This window comes from Nerophis ophidion, linkage group LG05 (genome assembly GCF_033978795.1).
Source record: "Nerophis ophidion isolate RoL-2023_Sa linkage group LG05, RoL_Noph_v1.0, whole genome shotgun sequence".
Taxonomy (NCBI): domain Eukaryota; kingdom Metazoa; phylum Chordata; class Actinopteri; order Syngnathiformes; family Syngnathidae; genus Nerophis; species Nerophis ophidion.
Window position 1 is genome coordinate 1,984,030 of NC_084615.1, and position 23,104 is coordinate 2,007,133.

The 23,104-nt window shown below is 39.2% G+C and overlaps 1 protein-coding gene and 1 long non-coding RNA gene across 2 annotated transcripts in view; one reads left to right on the forward strand and one right to left on the reverse strand.

The window, feature by feature from the left end:
- Window positions 1-23,104, reverse strand: part of LOC133552483 (uncharacterized) — a 179,384-nt gene that overhangs the window by 117,850 nt on the left and 38,430 nt on the right. Inside the window, exon 3 of the long non-coding RNA XR_009806720.1 lies at window positions 9,128-9,198. This is a non-coding gene — a long non-coding RNA (uncharacterized LOC133552483). The remainder of the gene's footprint in view (window positions 1-9,127; window positions 9,199-23,104) is intronic.
- Window positions 13,695-23,104, forward strand: part of fgf16 (fibroblast growth factor 16) — a 38,270-nt gene continuing 28,860 nt past the window's right edge. Inside the window, exon 1 of the mRNA XM_061899684.1 lies at window positions 13,695-14,365. Coding sequence (XP_061755668.1) covers window positions 14,056-14,365 — 310 coding nt within the window. The 5' untranslated portion in view covers window positions 13,695-14,055. The remainder of the gene's footprint in view (window positions 14,366-23,104) is intronic.

The window sequence follows — 23,104 nt, forward strand, 5'->3', positions numbered from 1 at the left end:
ATGGGAGCCATTACCTCAATGCTAGGCACTCAGCATCAAGGGTTGGAATTGGGGGTTAAATCAACAAAATGATTCCCGGGCGTGGCCACCCCTGCTGCTCACTGCTCCCCTCACCTCCCAGGGGGTGGTGATCAGGGGTGATGGGTCAAATGCAGAGCTTAATTTCGCCACATCTAGTGTGTGTGTGTCAGTCATTGGCACTTTAATGAGTAATTACTGTTCAGTATATCTTAAATGTAAGTCTTATTTCTTATCATTAGGAAGAATGATGTCATGACCAGACTATGTATACTGTTTTTCTATGTCTGAGTTTAGTTAGCCTCAGTGCTCCTTCCTCCTTGTTTTTTTTCCACTTCCTGTGCTCATCAGTCAGTATGCAGCCCTGATTGAGCCCACCTGTCTCTGATTAGAGATTGGGACACTCACCTGCCGCTGATCACTAATCAGAGGACTTCAATGCCAGCTTGCTAAGTCGGGGTTGGCTGATTTTCTTTTGCTCATGTGTTCCCTCCCCTTCGGGGCTTTCTGTGCACTTCCCTGCTGCACTAATCTTTCGTTTGTAATTATCGAACCTCACTTTAGCTGTCTTCCTGGCTCCTAATCTTGGGGTTACTCCTGTCAATCATAACAGAATGACCACACCGCAAAAGTGGACTCTTTCTTTCTGGTTACAGCTGCCAGCTGGCCTCCGTAAAAACATGCACGTGCTGTAATAATAATGATCTCAGCTTGGCTGGCATGGTCATGCAAGTTCGTTCTTTCGAGGATGCAGTCGGGCACGGACACAGCGTGGATGTAAGAAATACCCATCCATCCATCCATCTATTTCCTACCGCTTATTCCCTTTGGGGTTGCGGGGGGCGCTGGTGCCTATCTCAGCTACATCATGTGTTGTCTTCATCATAACACTTATATAAGACTTTCAAAGTCATTTTGATAGTAGGCTAATATAGACACTTACATCATGTGTTGTCTTCATCGTAACACCTATATAAGACTTTCAAAGTCATTTTGATAGTAGGCTAATATAGACACATCATGTGTTGTCTTCATTATAACACTTATATAAGACTTTTAAAGTCATTTTGATAGTAGGCTAATACGGCTAATATAGACACTTATGTCATGTGTGGCCTTCATTATAACACTTATATAAGACTTTTAAAGTCATTTTGATAGTAGGCTAATATAGACACATCATGTTTTCTTAATCATAACACTTTTAAAGTCATTTTGATAGTAGACTGATATAGCTAATATAGACACTTACATCATGTGTTGTCTTCATCGTAACACCTATATAAGACTTTCAAAGTCATTTTGATAGTAGGCTAATATAGACACTTACATCATGTGTTGCCTTCATTATAACACTTATATAAGACTTTTAAGTCATTTTGATAGTAGGCTAATATAGACACTTACATCATGTGTTGTCTTCATTATAACACTTATATAAGACTTTTAAAGTCATTTTGACAGTAGGCTAATATAGACACTTACATCATGTGTTGTCTTCATTATAACACTTATATAAGACTTTTAAAGTCATTTTGATAGTAGGGTAATATAGACACATCATGTTTTCTTAATCATAACACTTTTAAAGTCATTTTGATAGTAGACTGATATAGCTAATATAGACACTTACATCATATGTTGCCTTCATTATAACACTTATATAAAACTTTTAAAGTCATTTTGATAGTAGGTTAATAGAGCTAATATAGACACTTACGTCATATGTTGCCTTCATTATAACATTTATATAAGACTTTTAAAGTCATTTTGACAGTAGGCTAATATAAACACTTACATCATGTGTTGTCTTCATCATAACACTTATATAAGACTTTTAAAGTCATTTTGATAGTAGGCTAATACGGCTAATATAGACACTTACGTCATGTGTGGCCTTCATTATAACACTTATATAAGACTTTTAAAGTCATTTTGATAGTAGGCTAATATAACTAATATAGACACTTACATCATGTGTTGCCTTCATTATAAGACTTATATAAGACTTTTAAAGTCATTTTGACAGTAGGCTAATATAGTTAATATAGACACTTACATTATGTTTTCTTAATCATAACACTTATATACGACTTTTAAAGTCATTTTGACAGTAGGTTAATAGAGCTAAAATAGACACATCAGTGGTTCTCAAATGGGGGTACGCGTACCCCTGGGGGTACTTGAAGGTATGTCGAGGGGTACGAGAGATTTAAAAAAAAATATTCTAAAAATAGCAACATTTAAAAATTCCTTTATAAATATATTTATTGAATTATAATTCAACAAAATATGAATGTAAGTTCATAAATTGTGAAAAGAAATACAACAATGCAATATTCAGTGTTGACAGCTAGATTTTTTGTGGACATGTTCCATAAATATTGATGTTAAATATTTATTTTTTGGTGAAGAAATGTTTAGAAGTAAGTTGATGAATCCAGATGGATCCCTATTACAATCCCCAAAGAGGGCACTTTAAGTTGATGATTACTTCTATGTGGAGAAATAAGCATTTATAATTAAATCACTTGTTGATTTTTCAACAAGTTTTTCGTTGTTTTTATATCTTTTTTTCTAAATAGTTGAAGAAAGACCACTACAAATGAGCAATATTTTGTACTGTTATACAATTTAATAAATCAGAAACTGATGACATAGTGCTGTATTTTACTTCTTTATCTCTTTTTTTCAACCAAAAATGCTTTGCTCTGATTAGGGGGTACTTGAACTAAAAAAAATGTTCACAGGGGGTACATCACTGAAAAAAGGTTGAGGACCACTGACTTACATCATGTGTTGTTTCATTATAAAACTTATATAAGGCTTTTAATTTTTTCCGGCTCCAGATTTATTTATTTTTTGTATTTTTCGTCCAATATGGCTTTTTCAACATTTTGTGTTGCCGACCCCTGGATTAGACAATTTGTCCCATTGTATGAACTGAACTAATTCATTTACTCAAGTGCTGCTTTTCCTGGTGCTTGTGGTCTTTAAAAGTAGCGCCCTGACTTGGAAGAGACATGGTAAGAACATCAAGTACATGAACAAGCAGGTCGTCCCCCCAAAAAATGTCAAAACAGTCCTCCAGCGCGCAGCGAGGGTCCATAATTGAGTGCAAGATATATGGATATGTAAAACATATCCCCTTTGTTTGGCTAAGCGGACCTTTGCCGACCTCCCTCAAGAGGACACGGATGAATTCTGTCTAATCCAAACAAATATATGAGGCACTTGTTAGCCTCCAATCCAGCCTGATGTTTCATTTTCAATTGGGACACTGTGTGTGTGTGTGTGTGTGTGTGTGTGTGTGTGTGTGTGTGTGTGTGTGTGTGTGTGTGTGTGTGTGTGTGTGTGTGTGTGTTTGCATGTGTATCCACCTTTGTGTGTATATGTCCATGTGTGTGTGCTTTCGGGAGAGCGACTTCAAAGCTGCAGACTTGCACTTGAGGTCATTATCTCCATTGCTATATCCTCGGCAGGTTCGCGGCATATGGGAACATTTTAAGTCTGCTGGTGTGTGCGTGTTTGCAGCCATAAATCTGCCTTGTCAACTATAAAATACAGCTGACCAGCAACAGATGTCATTCTAATAACTACCAAAAAATGAAGTAATCAGAATTTTTCACACTAACATTCGATTTAGGGAGATAGACGGTGAAGGAAAGGGACGAGTAATTATCGGGGCGAGGAGATCATGATCTGGGGCTGCACGAGTGCTGCCGGCACGATATGGGGGGGGGGGGGGGGGGGGGGGGGGGGGGGGGGCTGCGGTTCATTGAGGGAATCTGAATTCGAACACTATGGAGCAGAGCATCTATGGAAAAAAAATAATGCTTATGGAAATGAAAAGATGACACACTATGTACATAAATGTCAGTACGTGGACTATGGGGTTTGTTTTTCCGGAAGGCAAAGGAAAGTTGGCGCGGGCTAGACGTGAATGTAAGTGCATATATATTATATTAACACTAACAAACTACAAAAAAAGGAGCAAACAAAAGGTGCGCACAATGGCGGAGAACAAACTTGACTAATGAAAACAAAAGTGTGACGCTTAGCTGGCATTATGGCGATGGTTCGTTCTATCGAATGAAGCAGTCGGACTTGGACACAGCGTAAAGGTAAGAAATCAATCAATCAATCAATGTTTACTTATATAGCCCTAAATCACTAGTGTCTCAAAGGGCTGCACAAACCACAACACAAACCACTACGACATTGATATATAATGTATATATTGTGTTTTTTTATGTTGATTTAATAATTTCCCCCCCCCAAAAATATATATATATATATATATATATATATATATATATATATACATATATATATATTTATTTATTTTTTCTTATTTCTTGTGCGGCCCGGTACCATAGTGTAGGGCGAGACTGTGACTAAGTGTGCAGCCCCATGCGTTCTCCTCATGAGCTAACTTGAACTCTTGTCTCTGCATGATTCCTTGCTTTTTGTCTGTTTAATAGATGTCATCAGCGTTTGAACCTGACAAGCGATCGCGGTGCATTCAAAGGCTTTCGAACTTTCCCTTTAGGCCGGAAGTAGAAGTTAAAAAGGCGGCGGGTGGGGGTGGGGGGGGTAGTGTCTGAAAGTCACGAGTTGCACGTGGAGATGAGAAAAGTAACGAGGGGGGGGGGGGGGGGGGTGCAATCATGTGTGCTTACGGACTGTATCCCTGCAGACTGTATTGATATCAATCAATCAATAAATCAATCAATGTTCACTTATATAGCCCTAAATGTATTAATACTAACAAAACAGACTAAGAACAGAAACACTTGCACAAGGCACTAAAGACAAAAACAAACAGAACTAGCATGGGAGCTAGAAGGAACTAAAGGCACTAGCATGTGAGGTAGGGAATAAACAACGGAAGAGCTTGGAAGCTAAAAAGTACAAATATAGTCTTTACCACAATCGGGAATTAGTGTTGTCTCCTGTTGCATGGAACAGAAACTAGAATGCGAGAGCAAGTAACGAAAAAGGCAGGCTTAAAAAAGGAGAGTCATTACGGAGCAGGTGCGTGTAAAAAACAAGAGGCAGGTGACACTAATACGTAACTTTGACAACAGAACAAAACAGGAAGTGCCACCAGGAACTAAGGAAGTCAAATACTTGAACACGATACAAAGACGGAACAAAAACAGAACATGACATAATCCAAGTAGCGGATCATGACAAAAAGACTGGCACAAAAGAAGAAGTATGGACAAAAAACTAAAGACACTAACTGTGGCATTAATAAACAAAACTTACGTGGCATGACAAGAAGCAAAACTATGGATCGGCATGAGTGACAGAGGTAGCATGGCATGGCATGACATGGGTAAAGGTAAAGTCACCAGGCTGACTACCTGGAAACTACAGGTTTAAATAATGCTGTGGTGATTAGTGACAGGTGTGCGAGTGCAAAACGTGAGACAGGTGCGTGACATAAGGACAGGTGAAAACTAATGGGTAGTCAGTCATGGAAACAAAACAAACAAGGAAGTGCAAAAACAGGAACTGAGTGTCCATATACCAAACAGCACATGGCCAAACAAAAAACATGATCAACAGACATGACAGTAAATAAATCATGCAGATAAAGTTCATCTGCCATTTTACTCATTTGAATCACAAAGAGGATAAAAGGCCATCGTAAATGTTAAAAGGAATTATTCAGCATTTTCTTTTGGAATCCATAGTAAGGACACGTGTCAACAGGTGGACACCACTTCAAAATAGATGACAAAACGGACAAGAAAAAGGGATTTGTATTTAGGGTTGTACGGTATTAATGAATCATATTCTGTACTATACCACCTCTAAAGCAGGGGTCTCCAACTCAATTTACCTGGGGGCCACTGGCCGCAGAGTCTAAGTGAGGCTCAGCCGCAAGAAAAGATTTCTTGAAAATAATTTTGCATACTCCTCAGCATGACGGCGGTCGGCGGGTAATAGCCGGGAAAGTACAGGGATAGCGGGCGCAAAAAAGCGAGGGCTCCCGGAGTGTTATCTGGCGTCATATAGAAATATATGTAGTGTTCATCGTGTGAGGCAATGCAAATTAACCCATAAAAAAAACTAAGAACAGTTTGAATTGGTCCAGGTTATCGGGGACTGTTATTACTGACGGACAAGTGTCGCGGTGTGACTACAGCCAGGCACGTAAGAAAACCCTGGTCTCCATGACAACGGTTCTGTCGCTTTCACTCATTTGCCGCTTTTCCCCTAACGCAGTGGTAGGCAACCCAGAACGTTGTTAGAGCCATTTTGGACCCAAATAACAAAAATGTTTCTCTGTCTGGAGCCAACGGGGAGCCAATCTACCAACCACCACACCGTGATTGGTAGATTACTTCAGCTCCGCACACAACGCTGTCAAGCGCCATTCATGTGAAACTTTCATATTAAGGTGGGGGCCGCAAAATAACGTCCCGCGGCCGCGTGTCTGAGGCCCCTGCTCTCAAGAGTACCGAATCAACACCTAACATCCACTGTAATGATACCCGAGGTGGGGGGCGTGGCCTATGGGCCTGCCACAGAACATTATGTGCCAGGACCAGCCTTGAAGACATCGATAGGTGCGTAGATGGCCCAGGTGGGCCTTGTTATCTAATCACCTGTCGCCTTTAATAGCAGATGACGGGATGAGACACATTGTTGGGGCTGGAGGTGGGATCGAGAGCGAGAAGGCGAGACACGGACACAGAGAAAACACTTTGCAGGAAAGCAAAACACTTGCACGATTATATGAAAATAAAACCGTGTTGTAACCCTGATCCGAGCTCTCGTGGCAGTATTTGGTGGTCTGAGGAACCCACTGGAGGGCGACCTCCCCAACACCAAGTACAGGAATGTACATATGTATTTTCTAGCATCACAAAATCTTTTTTCATGTTTATAAAGTCGGGAAATATGTCCCAGGACACATGAGGACTTTGAATATGTCCAATGTATGATCCTGTAACTACTTGGTATCGGATTGACACCCAAAACATTCAAAACTAATGTAAAGTATCCAAACAAAAAGAGCAGATAGAACATGATGAAACGGAAAATACCCAAATATTTGCAGTAGATTAAGAATTCATTTTTATAGCTTGTCCTTAATCATTTCCTAAAATAAATAATAGAATGGAAAATGACACAATATGATACTGCATACATCGGCAGCTAAATTAGGAGCCTTTGTTTGCTTCCTTACGTCTAAAAGACAATTTGTCTTGTATGTTCACTATTTTATTAAACAGCAAAATTGCAATAAAAAAACATATGTTTAATGTTCCGTAAGATTTTTATTTAAAATAAAGCCAATAATGCCATTTTTTTTGTGGTTCCCCTTATTTTAAATTGTATCGAAAAGTATCGAAATACACTTTGGTACCGGAACCAGTACTAAAATATTGGAATCGGGACAACACTAGTTGTATTATGCAAACTGCGTCACATAAATCTATTCAATTATTTGTATCTTGGAATATGGTGTAGACTTAGAGTCATTCACATCATTAAATCAAATTTAATTTCATCTAATCTGATGTAATGTATATATGTTTTCCACTTTTTGAAATACATATTTTTTTTAAATATTTAGGTAACAAAAAATAACCATTTGACTATAGTGTTTTCTAATGTTGTATTTATTTTCTTATATTAACACTTTTTAGGATAATTAAATAAATATGAACATTTCTGGAGATTTTTTATATTTATTTTTTGAGAGTTTCATTTTTATGATTTTTCTCAGTTTTGTTATTATTGTTTTTACAATATTTAGATGGATTTAGGTGAAAACATTTTTAAAAATAAAAAAATAATAATTTAGTAGAATTTATGTTTGCTAGAAAGCCAATGCACAATAGTGCCCCCAGGGGCCCAATCCTGTGACAATATTCTCATATTGCTGTGATGATGGGGCCCAAAGTTCTGCTTCCCCGCACGCCAGAGAAAAGACAAGAAGAGTTGGCGCAGATGTTTACAAAGTCAGAAAAAAAACACACAAAGAAAATGTAAACAGGGATCACAATGTGGATCAAAAAAATAACTATATAGAGGAAATGAAGAATATCAGCTTGGGGTCAGGGGGGCCCTTATTGGGGTCCAGTTGAAATTATTTTAACATTTTTAAAATGCTTTGGAAGGCATTTCCGACATAGAAATTCTGTAAAAATGAAATTTAAAGACACTAAACTGAGGGCTAGTGTTTTAATTTCCAAACAAATTAAAGTCCTACTGAAAGCCACTACTAGCCACCACACAGTCTGATAGTTTATATATCAATGATGAAATATTAACATTGCAACACATGCCAATACGGCCGCTTTAGTTTACTAAATTGCAATTTTAAATTTCCCGGGAGTTTTGTCTTGAAAATGTCGTGTAATGATGACGTGTATGCAAGACGTCACAGGTTTTTAGGAAATATGAGCGCTGCACACACACACAGCTAAAAGTCGTCTGCTTTAACGGCATAATTACACAGTATTTTGGAGATCTGTGTTGCTGAATCTTTTGCAATTTGTTCAATTAATATTGGAGAAGTCACAGTAGAAAGAGGGAGTTGGGAAGCTTTAGCCTTTAGCCACACAAACACACGGTGATTCCTTGTTTAAAATTCCTGGAGGTGAAACTTTACTATGGATCAGAGCGCGGTCAAGCCAACATGGATCCCGACCGAATGTCAACCAGCAGGTTTCGGTGAGAAAATTGTGGTAAAAAGTCGCTTCTTACCGGAGAAAAGCTGAGCTTGTGCCGTCCATGAAGCTGCCGTCGACTCCCCTGAGACACTGGCGTCAACACACCCGTGGACACACCCCTCCGACTATCAGGTACTATTAAACTCACTAAAACACTAGCAACACAATAGAAAGATAAGGGATTTCCCAGAATTATCCTCGTAAATGTCTCTAATGCAATCGCGTTTTTTTTCAAACATTTTTTTTATTTTTTTTCTAGTCCGTCGCTATCAAAATCCTCAAACATGAATCTTTCATCCTCGCTCAAATTAAGCTCTTATGGGTAAGAGTGGTCAAGCCAACATGGATCCCGACCACTTGTCAACCGGCAGGTTTCGGTGAGAAAATTGTGGTAAAAAGTCGCCTCTTACCGGAGATCAGCTGAGCTTGCGCCGTCCATGCAGCTGACGTCGACTTCCCTCAGAGACCGGCCTCCAGACACCTGTGGACACACCCCTCCGACTATCAGGTACTATTTAATCTCACTAAAACACTAGCAACACAATAAAACGATAAAGGATTTCCCAAGTTTATCCTAGTAAATGTCTCTAAAACATCTGAATCGTCCCAATGCAATCGCGTTTTTTTTTTATTATTAATTTTTTTCTAGTCCTTCGCAATCAATATCATCATCCACAAATCTTTTGATTTATTGATTGATTGATGCTTTTATTAGTAGATTGCACAGTACAGTACATATTCCGTACAATTGACCACTAAATGGTAACACCCCAATAAGTTTTTCAACTTGTTTAAGTCGGGGTCCACGTTAATCAATTCATGGTACAAATATATACTATAAACATAATACAGTCATCACACAAGTTAATCATCATAGTATATACATTGAATTATTTACAATCCGGGGGGTGGGATGAGGAGCTTTGGTTGATATCAGTACTTCAGTCATCAACAATTGCATCAACAGAGAAATGTGGACATTGAAACAGTGTAGGTCTTATTTAGTAGGATATGTACAGCCAGCAGAGAACATAGTGAGTTCACATAGCATAAGAACAAGTATATACATTAGAAGTACATTTGAGTTGTTTATAATCCGGGGAGATGGGATGTGAATGGAGGAGGGTATTAGTAAAGTGTTGAAGTTGCCTGGAGGTGTTGTTTTAGAGCGCTTTTGAAGGAATATAGAGATGCACTTACTTTTATACCTGTTGGGAGTGCATTCCACATTGATGTGGCATAGAAAGAGAATGAGTTAAGACCTTTGTTAGATGGGAATCTGGGTTTAACGTGGTTTGTGGAGCTCCCCCTGGTGTTGTGGTTATGGCGGTCATTTACGTTAAGGAAGTAGTTTGACATGTACTTCGGTATCAAGGAGGTGTAGCGGATTTTATAGACCAGGCTCAGTGCAAGTTGTTTGACTCTGTCCTCCACCCTGAGCCAGCCCACTTTGGAGAAGTGGGTTGGATTGAGGTGTGATCTGGGGTGGAGGTCTAAAAGTAACCGGACTAGCTTTTTCTGGGATGTTTGGAGTCTAGATTTGAGTGTTTTGGAGGTGCTGGGGTACCAGGAGGTGCAAGCGTAATCGAAGAAGGGTTGAATGAGAGTTCCCGCTAGAATCCTCAAGGTGCTTTTGTTGACCAGAGAGGAGATTCTGTAGAGGAATCTCGTTCTTTGGTTGATCTTTTTGATCACCTTGGTTGCCATTTTATCACAGGAAAGATTAGCCTCTAGAATGGAAGCTAGGTAGGTGATCTCATCCTTCCTGGTGATAACAATGTCACCCACTTTCAAGCTTGCTCAAATTTATGGGGGAATTGTCGTTTTCTCTTGCAGCTGGAGGCTCTCATTATAAACAATGTGAGGACGTGAGGAGCCCTCACACTTGTGATGTCATCGTCTGCTACTTCCGGTACAGGCAAGGCTTTTTTATTAGCGACCAAAAGTTGCCAACTTTATCGTGGATGTTCTCTACTAAATCCTTTCAGCAAAAATATGGCAATATGGGGAAATGATGAAGTATGAATGGAGCTGCTATCCCCGTTTAAAATCTCATTTCAGTAGGCCTCTAAACCGCATTTAGGCTCAAAGAGGGCTTCTGAGATCCGTTATGGATAAGCACAGAAACCTTGGTTCTTTTATTATATATATATGTATATATATTTTTTTGCCAGGGTGCCATCTGGTGGCTGTGGTGAGGTGCTGCACCACTTGGCCCCCATCTGTAAAGTTGCCCAAGTACAGCATTTCAAACAGCGGCCCCAGGGTGGTCTTCTGTGGGCTGTGCACAAGTTCTACTGTGCTGTTGATGTTTTCCCGCTGTCACTGATAGCTCGAGAACAGTGAACTAATTAAAACACTCCCGCAGTTTGTTTTCAGTTCGCGCGAGCAAAGTCTTTGCTAAACAGCTGTGTTTTCTTTTTCTTTTTTTTTCCCCTTCAGCCTGCACTTCCACATGTCGGGACATGTTGCCGCACTGTGCACACAACAGATACCACGTGATCCTAAATCATGCTTATGATGTATTCCTTATTTCTGCTGTGACGCTCAATACTTTGTTGTTTGATTCATTGTGGTTGATATCAGTAAAATGCTTGCATAAGAATCTTAAAATACTTTACTTATTAAAGTTGTTTTTCCTCTCTTGTTGCATTGAAACACAGTCTGTAGAAAGTGGCAAAGACAATTTAGTTCATATGACAATTTTTTACTTTTTCCATTATGGTTACCTCTCCCAAATATTGGAAGCCCTCTCAGAATGTGCAAATTAATCATATTGTTCTATGGATAGCTATCACTCATTTTTGTATTTTCTGCATTTTTCATGTTTACCGTATTTCCTTGAATTGCCGCAGGGCCCTGCCCTGAATTACTGCCGGGTCAAACTCGCTTCCCAAAATAATAAGCGCATGCTTAGTATTACCAGGTGACGTCACGAGTGACACTTCCCCTGTCATCATTTTCAAAATGGAGGAGGCTGATTTCCATACCAGTCATTTGAAATCGCATAAAGGGAAGAAGATTAAGAGCTATTCAGTAGGATTTAAGGTCCAAGCTTACATCACACTCAAATTTGTACTGCATACCTTTGGTAAGTGCCTGAGTGAGAAGACGTTTTAAATTAATTAGCGCCCTGGCGGCAATTCAAGGAAATAGAATAGATAGAATAATAGTACATAGAATAATTGTGTGTACGCCTTAGTCATTTAAGTCTTAGTATAAGGTCATTTATGTACATGAAAGCACTTTTAGTAAATGTAACCATGTGTTTTTAAACCATCATAATATTTTGAATGTAATAATAAATATCTATTAAGAGATTTTTTTAAGTAAAACAAAACGTTTTGAAAAAATGTGGCAATATAATTGCACATTGTCTAAAAATATTTTTCTGCTATTAATGTTACCAAAGGGGGGAGAAAAGTAAATGTACTTAAAATGTAAGATAAAAACATTGTTTAAAAAAAATGGTGTAAAAAGGATAATAATGTGCCTCAATAAAAAGAATTCAATTAAAACTTTCTTTAAAAAGGATTGTATAGCAATATGTCTTTGTTTATCATAATGTATAAATATGAATAAATAACTAAATTAAAGCATTTCTTTTATATTAAAAATATTTTCAAAGTAAAAAAAAAGTTTTAAAAACAAATTCTTTAAAATTTCTACAATGTGAAGTCCTGGATTTTTCTTCACATTCTGTCTCTCCCAGTTGAAGTGTACCTATGATGAAAATGACAGACCTCTGTCATCATTTGAAGTGGGAGAACTTGCACAATCGCTGGCTGACTAAATACTTTTTTGCCCCACTGTATATATATATATATATCTATATCTATCTCTATATATATATATATATATCTATATATATCTATATATATATATAGATAGATATAGATATAGATATAGATATATATATATATATATGTATATATATTAGGGGTGTGGGGAAAAATCGATTCGAATACGAATTGAACAGTTTACGTTGTGCGATTCAGAATCTATTCTCTTTTTTTTTTAAATCGATTTATTATTAATTTTTCTAATCAATCCAACAAACCACTACACAGCAATACCATAACAATGCAATCCAATTCCAGAAGCAAAGCTGAGCCAGCAACACTCAGAACTGCAATAAACAGAACAATTGAGAGGAGACACAAACACCACACAGAACAAACCAAAAGTAGTGAATATTATCAACAACAGTATCAATATTAGTTATAATTTCAGCATAGCAGTGATTAAAAATCCCTCATTGACATTATCATTAGACATTTATACAAATAATAAAAAAGAACAATAGTGTCACAGTGGCTTACACTTGCATGGCATCTCATAAGCTGGACAACACACTGTGTCCAATGTTTTCACAAAGATAAAATAAGTCATCTTTTTGGTCGTTTAATAGTTAAAACAAATTTACATTATTGCAATCAGTTGATAAAACACTGTCCTTTACAATTATAAAAGCTTTTTTTATTTATTTTTTTTAATCTACTACTCTGCTAGCATGTCAGCAGACTGGTGTAGATCCTGCTGAAATCTATGTATTGAATGAATACAGAATCGTTTGTATCGGAAAAATATCCTTTTTGAATCGAGAATCGAATGGAATCGAAAAAAATTGATATATTCTCGAATCGTGACCCCATAGAATCGATATGGAATCGAATCGTGGGACACCCAAAGATTCACAGCCCTAATATATATATATATATATATATATATATATATATATATATATATATATAATCAATCAGGTGTGCAATAAAAGTATAATAAATAAAGCAAATAAAATACAATAATTTTGATGAACTATATTTCGTGGCTGCACTCCTTGTTGGCGCACATTGCAAAAGTTGCGAAGAGGGCGAGGAAGCAGGTGTTTCCAAAGAAGAGGAGGAGGAGGAAGAGGAAGAGGAGGAGGAGAAAAGTCTTGCAAGAGAAGTTGCTGGCACTGACACTGACACTTGCGCGCCAGCAGCGAGAAGACGCACACCTTCTTGTCATCACCTTGTTGTGCGCGCCCTGACAGAAGCAGCAGACTGCGTGGAGTGATGGCGTGATGGCGTGTCCTCTCAAGAAGGATTCCACGGCCCACTTCCCTCCTCTTCGTGGAGCTTCTCGGGGGAACTTGTAACAAGTCCCAAGTTGCAGGGGGGGAAAAAGGCCCAGGCTTGGTGCGCGTAAGAAGAAGAAGAAGAAGAAGATGCCAGCCAGGCGTGGCCAGGCGCGCGGAGGATGTCAATAATCCAGACTTTTCTTCCATCGGCGCACTCATCGCAGGACTTGCTGTGCTCGTCTTCTTCTGCTCGCCTTGCAGACTTTTCTCGCCATGCTGTCGCTTAACCTGACAGCCGCGCACGCCATGGCGGAGGTGGGGACCTTCGGGGGCGCGCTGGACTTGGATTTACAAAGTTTCCCTGCCTTCGGGAACGTGGCCCTGCAGCCGGAGACCACGCCGCCGGGCTTGAGCGAGCGTCTGGGGCAGATAGAAGGGAGGCTCCAGCGGGGGTCGCCCACAGACTTTGGCCACCTCAGAGGCATCCTGAGGCGGCGGCAGCTGTACTGCAGGACCGGCTTCCAGCTGGAGATATTCCCCAATGGGACGGTGCACGGGACCCGGCAGGACCACAGCAGGTTTGGTGCGTCTTTTCCCACAAGGCTTCTCTAACTTAAATGATTGTCACACACACACTACATGTGGTGAAATTGTCATCTGCATTTGACACATCACCCTTCATCACCCCTGGGAGGTGAGGGGAGCAGTGAGCAGCAGCGGTGGCCGCGCCCGGGAATCATTTCTGCATATTTAACCCCCAATTCCAACCTTTAAAGTCCTACTGAAAGCCACTACTAGCGACCACACAGTCTGATAGTTTATATATCAATGATGAAATATTAACATTGCAACACATGACAATACAGCCTTTTTAGTTTACTAAACTGCAATTTTAAATTTCCCGGGAGTTTCGTCTTGAAAACGTCGTGTAATGATGACGTGTACGCAAGACGTCACATCTTTTAATGAAATATGAGCGCTGCACACACACACAGCTAAAAGTCGTCTGCTTTAACGGCATAATTACACAGTATTTTGGAGATCTGTGTTGCCGAATCTTTTGCAATTTGTTCAATTAATATTGGAGAAGTCACAGTAGAAAGATGGAGTTGGGAAGCTTTAGCCTTTAGCCACACAAACACACGGTGATTCCTTGTTTAAAATTCCTGGAGGTGAAACTTTGCTATGGATCAGAGTGGTCAAGCCAACATGGATCACGACAGAATGTCAACCAGCAGAAAATTGTGGTTAAAAAGTCAGTTCTTCCCGGAGAAAAGCTGAGCTTGTGCCGTCCATAAAGCTGCCGTCGACTCCCCTGAGACACTGGCGTCAACACACCCGTGGACACACCCCTACGACTATCAGGTACTATTTAACTCACTAAAATCTAGCAACACAATAGAAAGATAAGGGATTTCCCAGAATTAACCTTGTAAATGTGTCTAAAAACATCGGAATCCGTCACAATGTAATCGCATTTTTTTTTTCTAGTCCGTCACTATCAATATCCTCGAACACGAATCTTTCATCCTCGCTCAAATTAATGGGGAAATTGTCGTTTTCTTGGTCCAAATAGCACTTTTTGTTGGAGGCTCCCATTGAAATCAATGTGAAGATGTGAGGATGACGTCATCGTCTGCTACTTCTGGTACAGGCAGGGCTTTTCTCTTAGCACCGAAAGTCGTGAACTTTATCGTGGATGTTCTCTACTAAATCCTTTCAGCAAAAATATGGCAATATCGCGTAATGATGAAGTATGACACATAAAAATGGACCTGCTATCCCCGTTTAAATAAGAAAATCTCATTTCAGTAGGCCTTTAACCCCCAATTCCCAGCCTTGACGCTGAGTGCCAAGCAGGGAGGTAATGGCCCCCATTGTTATAGTCTTTGGTCTGACTCAGCCGGGGTTTGAACTCACGACCTACCCATCTCAGGGCGGACACTCCAACCACTAGGCCACTAATGGGGGCACGCGGACCCCTGGGGGTACTTGGAGGTATGCCAAGGGGTACGTGAGATTTTTTTTCAAATATTCTAAAAAAAGCAACACTTCAAAAATATATTTATTGAACAATACTTCAACAAAATATTAACGTAAGTTCATAAAGTGTGAAAAGAAATCCAACAATGCAATATTCAGTGTTGACAGCTAGATTTTTTGCGGACATGTTCCATAAATATTGATGTTAAAGATTTATTTTTGTGTGAAGAAATGTTTAGAAGTAAGTTGATGAATCCAGATGGATCTCTATTACAATCCCCAAAGAGGGCACTTTAAGTTGATGATTACTTCTATGTGGAGCAATCTTTATTTATAATTGAATCACTTTTTTTTTTTTTTTACAAGTTTTTAGTTATTTTTATATCTTGTTTTCCAAATAGTTCAAGAAAGACCACTACAAATGAGCAATATTTTGCACTGTTATACAATTTAATAAATCAGAAACTGATGACATAGTGCTGTATTTTACTTCTTTATCTCTTTTTTTCAACCAAAAATGCTTTCCTCTGATTAGGGGGTACTTGAATAAAAACATGTTCCCAGGGGGTACATCACTGAAAAAAGGTAGAGGACCACTGCTGTATGATGATGGTGCATTGGCTTAGAGGCTTGGATGTCTGCCGGGGGCCCCTTGAGCAAGGCACATTGTGGCATGACATGGGTTTGCAAGATTCAACATGTGCCAAAAAATATCTTATTTCGTTCAGGATTCTCAAGAGGAATATTTTCTTTTCGGGTGTTGATTTAAAAGTCATGCAGCAAATGCCGTTCGTCTTAAAAACAAAAGCACAATAAATAAAAAAATACATAAAAAATGTAAAAAAGTTAGTTTTTTTTTTTTTTTTTTACATTTTAACTAGTTTAAAACTAGTGACCTAGCACAAAGCTTCGTCTTTAAATATATATAAAACATTTTCAAACTTTTTAACCAAATGTAAATATATATATATTTAAAAAGTAGCATTTTTCTTTGTTTTATTTCCAGTATGTGAATAAGTTTATACACCCCTGTCTTATATGATGAGTACATTATGCAATTAAAATGTTTTTTTAGTTAGTGCAAAGTAGTGCTGCATGAATACACAGCTTATTTTTACACTTAAAATGAATGATAATGTAGAAACCCTGTTTCCATATGAGTTGGGAAATGGTGTTAGATGTAAATATAAACAGAATACAATGATTTGCAAATCCTTTTCAAGCCATATTCAGTTGAATATGCTACAAAGACAACATATTTGATGTTCAAACTCATAAACATTTTTTTTTTGCAAATAATCAATAACTTTACAATTTGATGCCAGCAACACGTGACAAAGAAGTTGGGAAAAGTGGCAATAAATACTGATAAAGTTGAGGAATGCTCATCAAACACTTATTTGGAACATCCCACAGGTGTGCAGGCTAATTGGGAACAGGTGGGTGCCATGATTGGCTATAAAAGCAGCTTCCCAAAGAATGCTCAGTCTTTCACAAACAAGGATGGGGTGAGCTGTCGTATTTTCCGCCGATTGTAGCTGAGATAGGTGTACACCCTGGACAAGTCGCCACCTCATCGCAGGGCCAACACAGATAGACAGACAACATTCACACTCACATTCACACACTAGGGACCATTTATGTTGTCTTAAAAAGTATTTTTTTTCCCCAAAAAAATAAATAAAGTACTGGAGTCTTATATTCAGGTCACTGCAATATTAATGACCAGTCGGAGCTTTTCCTCCTGTCACTTACACACACACACACACACACACACACACACACACACGAGAAATTAATCCAAAAAATAATAAACCAGGAACTGTCGAAAAGTATTTTTCCAAAAACAGGTGCAGGCATCTTATATTCACGTAATTGCAATCTAGTATAAATGACCAGTCAGAGCTTTTCTTCCTGTCACTTACGCACACACACAACAGAGAAATGTAGCTAAAATATGGGGAGTGACCCAAAAAATATGTTGTTTTTCAAAAGTATTTTTCAAAAGAAAAGGTGCTGGCGTGTTGAATTCGTGTCACTACAATATTAATGACTAGTCAGAGCTTTTCTTCCTGTCTCTTACGCACACACACACAACAGAGAAAGATAGCTAAAAAAAACTAACTGTTGAGCAGCTTAGACGAATACTTTGTCTGAAATAGTTTGTATCCGGCATCTTATATTTGTGTCACTACAATATTAGTGACCTGTCAGAGCTTTTCTTCCTGTCACTTACACACGCACACACACCAGAGAAAAGTAGCTAAAAAAACAGAAATTAATGCATAGGTGAGAAAAATATTTTGTCTAAAAAAAGCAGTCGTCTTATATTCATGTTACATAAATAAATAAATAAATAAATGGTGCAATGAATGCAACATAATGAGCTCTTTGCTAGTCCTTTTCCTTTCATTTTATCAGGAATAAAAACTCATTTCCATTGAAATCTCTTTAGCAAGAGTAACCTGGCTAAGAGGGCAACAAACACAAGTTTCATAAAGACGTAAAAACAAGTACGATGCCCAATAAAAAACAGTTTCTTGATTCTTTCAAATGAATTGACATTCCCCCAAAGTGATGAGTTCAGGTAACCTCAGATCTTTCTGTGAGTCACACCATGACCATGGAACAGCAAATCTGATGCTTTTTTTTTTTTACTAAGACTTGTGTTGGCTCTAGGAACCAACACGCCAAGGATGTCCTGTGACCTTAAACTGTAGCGACTGGAGTCTGGACACAAAAAAAACACAAATAAGGGGAAACCAGACCAAGAGGTGACTTATATACAAAAGGCAAAACCAGTGAAGTTGGCGCGTTGTGTAATTGGTAAATAAAAACAGAATACGATGATTTGCAAATCCTTTTCAACTAAATAAATGTTCAATTGAATAGACAAGACACTTAATGTTCGAACTGACAAACCTGTTTGTTTTTATTGCAAATAATCATTAACTTCGAATTTAATGACAGCAACACATTGCAAAAAAAGTTGGCACAGGGGCATTTTTACCAGTGTGTTACATGGCCTCTCCTTTTAACAACACTCAGTAAATGTTTGGGAACTGAGGAGACCACATTCTTGAAGCTTTTCAGGTGAAATTATTTCTCATTCTTGCTTGATGTACAGCTTAAGTTGTTCAACAGTTGTTGTATTTTAGGCTTTATATTGCGCCAAATATTTTCAATGGGACACAGGTCCGGACTACAGGCAGGCCAGTCTAGTACCTGCATTCTTTAACTATAAAGCAGGGGTGTCAAACTCATTTTAGACGGCGCCCACATGGAGAAAAATCCCGGCAAGATAACTTAAAAATAAAGACAAATACAGATTGTTTTCTTTGTTTAAAAATAGAACAAGCACATTCTGAAAATGTACAAATCATAATGTTGTCGGGTTTATTTTACACTTCCATTTTGCGGCTAATAGTTTTCTATCTTTATTTGTCGTGTGTGGAAAACTTGCGCTTCCGGGTTTTTCGGATCACCAATCACCGACATGCTAGGCTCTTCCAGTTTTACGAGAATGTTCTATTTTGCAATAAATTGTCTTTGTGCTTTTTAGCAACTGTCTTTTCGTCAGTCTCGCTCGTGCTCGTGCTCCAACATCAACCACCCCTCTCTCCTTCCTGGCTGCTGCCTTTAACAGAGCGACAGGTGATTAGATTAGCACGCCCAGGTGGGCCGCCTACTCACCTGTCGCTGATCTCAAATAGTTTCTGGCACACCCTGCTTTGTTGCAGGACTGCAGGCCACGCCCCCCTCCACATTGTCATTTATACTTTCTGAATACATTATGTTAATAACATCAGTCAACTAATTTTCAATCAGGATAAAAAAAATACAATCCAATTACAGGATGTTATTTATGTAGTTTGCTCATTTACCTCGAATGGTGCACTAGCGTGTTGTTTTTCTTTTTTTCTTACATATGTAGCATAATCTAGATTAGAAAGATACAAATAATTGCTATTGCAACAACTAGTGGACACATCTAGAACAGCAGTTTTTTCATTCAAAAATTTCGGCTCATTTTTATATTTCGCAAACTCATCCCGCCTACTGAAATGAGATGTTCTTATTTAAACGGGGATAGCAGCTCCATTCTATGTGTCATACTTCATCATTTTGTGATATTGCCATATATTTGCTGAAAGGATTTAGTAGAGAACATCCATGATAAAGTTCGCAACTTTTGGTCACTAATAAAAAAGCCTTGCCTGTACCGGAAGTAGCAGACGATGTGCGAGTGATGTCACGGGTTGTGGAGCTCCTCACATCTGAACATTGTTTACAATCATGGCCACCAGCAGCCAGAGCGATTCAGACCGAGAAAGCGACGATTTCCCCATTAATTTGACCGAGGATGAAAGATTTGTGGATGAGGAAAGTTTGAGTGAGGCACTGAAAAAACAAAACAAAACAAAAAACGACCGCTCCAGGTGGCAGCAGTGGGTAAGTTTCAGATGTAATTAGACACATTTACTAGGATAATTCTGGAAAATCCCTTTACTGCTTATTGTGTCAATAGTATTTTAGTGAGATTATAAAGTCCTACCTGAAAGTAGGATGGCTGCAGTGAACGCCAGTGTCTCTTAGAGAAGCCGAGGAGCCAATATCACAGCTGCCTTTTTGACAGCTACAGGAGGAGGTCCCATAATCTGAAATCTCCGGTAAAAGCCGACTTAATATCACAATTTTCCCATCCAAAAACTTGCTGGTTGACGTAGAGAAACATGTTCGCTTGACCGCTCTGTGTTAAAGCTTCACAACAAACAAAGAAACACCGGCTGTGTTTCGGTGCTAAAGGCAGCTGCAATCCACCGCTTTCCACCAACAGCATTCTTCTTAGACGTCTCCATTATTAACTGAACAAATTGCAAAAGATTCAGCAACACAGATGTCCAAATTACTGTGTAATCATGCGATGAAAAGAGACGCCTTTTAGCTGTGTGTGGTGCAGGGCTAAAATGTCCGCCACAACTCGAGACGTCACAAACACACGTCATCATTCCGCGACGTTTTCAACAAGAAACGCCGCGGGAAATTTAAAATTGTAATTTCGTAAACCAAAGCGGCCGTATTGGCATGTGTTGCAATGTTAATATTTCATCATTGATGTCAAAGTTGGTTGTTGACGAACCCCAAGATGCAGAGAAGGAGGCAGGCATGGAGTGAGAAAACATAGTTTTAATATAAACAACTAGAACAAAACCAAACAAAGGGTTCAAACCAAAAGCGCGCACGTGGGTGGATAACAAACAAAAGGCCTAGCGTGGAAGCTAACAGGTATCTAGCAGGAAACAGAAAAACTGGAAACAGCTTATGGCTAACAAGAAAACACAAAACCAAAAAGCTAGGAGAAAACAAACTAAAAATAGCTAACAGGAACAGCTTACCACCACGACGACAAGGACAAATAGTAGCACGACAGGTAGTAGCTGTAATGATGACATCGACAAATCACGACAGGTAGCAACGACACAAGAGCGACAATAATCAGGCAGTGACTGAATGGGAAGACAGGTTTAATAAGAAGCGGGCTGATTGACAACGGGTGTGGCCAGGTGCCAATCAGCCGCAACTGAGGTGGAACAAAGCACTTAGGGAGACAAACAGGAAGCTGAACCAAAATAAGAGTGCTGACAGGAACTAAGGACAGGAAATACTAAACACACAGAGGAGAAACTAAAACACAAACAAACTGTCAGTGGCAAGCCTGACAATTGATATATAAACTATCAGACTGCCTTTAAAGTCCTACTGAAAGCCACTACTAGCCACCACGCAGTCTGATAGTTTATATATCAATGATGAAATATTAACATTGCAACACATGCCAATACGGCCGCTTTAGTTTACTAAATTACAATTTTAAATTTACCGGGAGTTTCGTCTTGAAAACCTCGTGTAATGATGACGTGTACGCAAGACGTCACAGGTTTTTAGGAAGTATGAGCGCTGCACACACACACAGCTAAAAGTCGTCTGCTTTAACGGCATAATTACACAGTATTTTGGAGATCTGTGTTGCTGAATCTTTTGCAATGTGTTCAATTAATATTGGAGAAGTCACAGTAGAAATATGGTGTTGGGAAGCTTTAGCCTTTAGCCACACAAACACACGGTGATTCCTTGTTTAAAATTCCTGGGGGTGAAACTTTACTATGGATCAGAGCGGTCAAGCCAACATGAATCACGACAGAATGTCAACCAGCAGGTTTCGGTGAGAAAATTGTGGTAAAAAGTCGCTTTTTACCCGAGAAAAGCTGAGCTTGTGCCGTCCATAAAGCTGCCGTCGACTTCCCTGAGACACTGGCGTCAACACACCCGTGGACACACCCTTCCGACTATCAGGTACTATTAAACTCACTAAAACACTAGCAACACAATAGAAAGATAGGGGATTTCCCAGAATTATCCTAGTAAATGTGTCTAAAAACATCAGAATTTTTTTTTTTACTTATTTTTTTTAATCTTTTTTTTTTCTAGTCCATCGCTATCAATATCCTCAAACACAAATCTTTCATCCTCGCTCAAATTAATGGGGAAATTGTCGTTTTCTCGGTCCGAATAGCACTTTTTGTTGGAGGCTCCCATTAAAAACAATGTGAAAATGTGAGGAGCCCTCACACGTGTGACGTCATCGTCTGCGACTTCCGGTTGAGGCAAGGCTTTTCTCTTAGCACCGAAAGTTGCAAACTTTATCGTGGATGTTCTCTATCAATCAATCAATGTTCATTTATATAGCCCTAAATCACTAGTGTCTCAAAGGGCTGCACAAACCACTACGACATCCTCAGTCGGCCCACATAAGGGCAAGGAAAACTCACACCCAGTGGGACGTCGGTGACAATGATGACTATGAGAACCTTGGAGAGGACCACATATGTGGGCATCCCCCCCCCCTCTAGGGGATTGAAAGCAATGGATGTGGAGCGTGTCTAACATGATACTGTGAAAAGTTCAGTCCATAGTGGATCCAACACAGCAGCGAAAGTCCCTCTACTAAATCCTTTCAGCAAAAATATGGTGAAATGATGAAGTATGACACATAGAATGGAGCTGCTATCCCCGTTTGAATAAGAATATCTCACTTCAGTCGGCCTTTAAAAGACAAACAACCCCCAAGTACTTAGTTCAACCTGAAGAGCAGCTGATTGCCAATTAAAGGAATATTCCCCTGTGTCAAGTCCCCGGTGAACATTGTGTCGTGCGTCACCCTGAGTCCTCTTAGTGCACGGGCCGCAGGTGTCGCCGCGCTGCATGTTGCACATCTGTCTCGTTCCCGTGCAAAGCATGCAGGTGTGCACCCGAGCGGAGCGACGCTGGCTTCCATGCA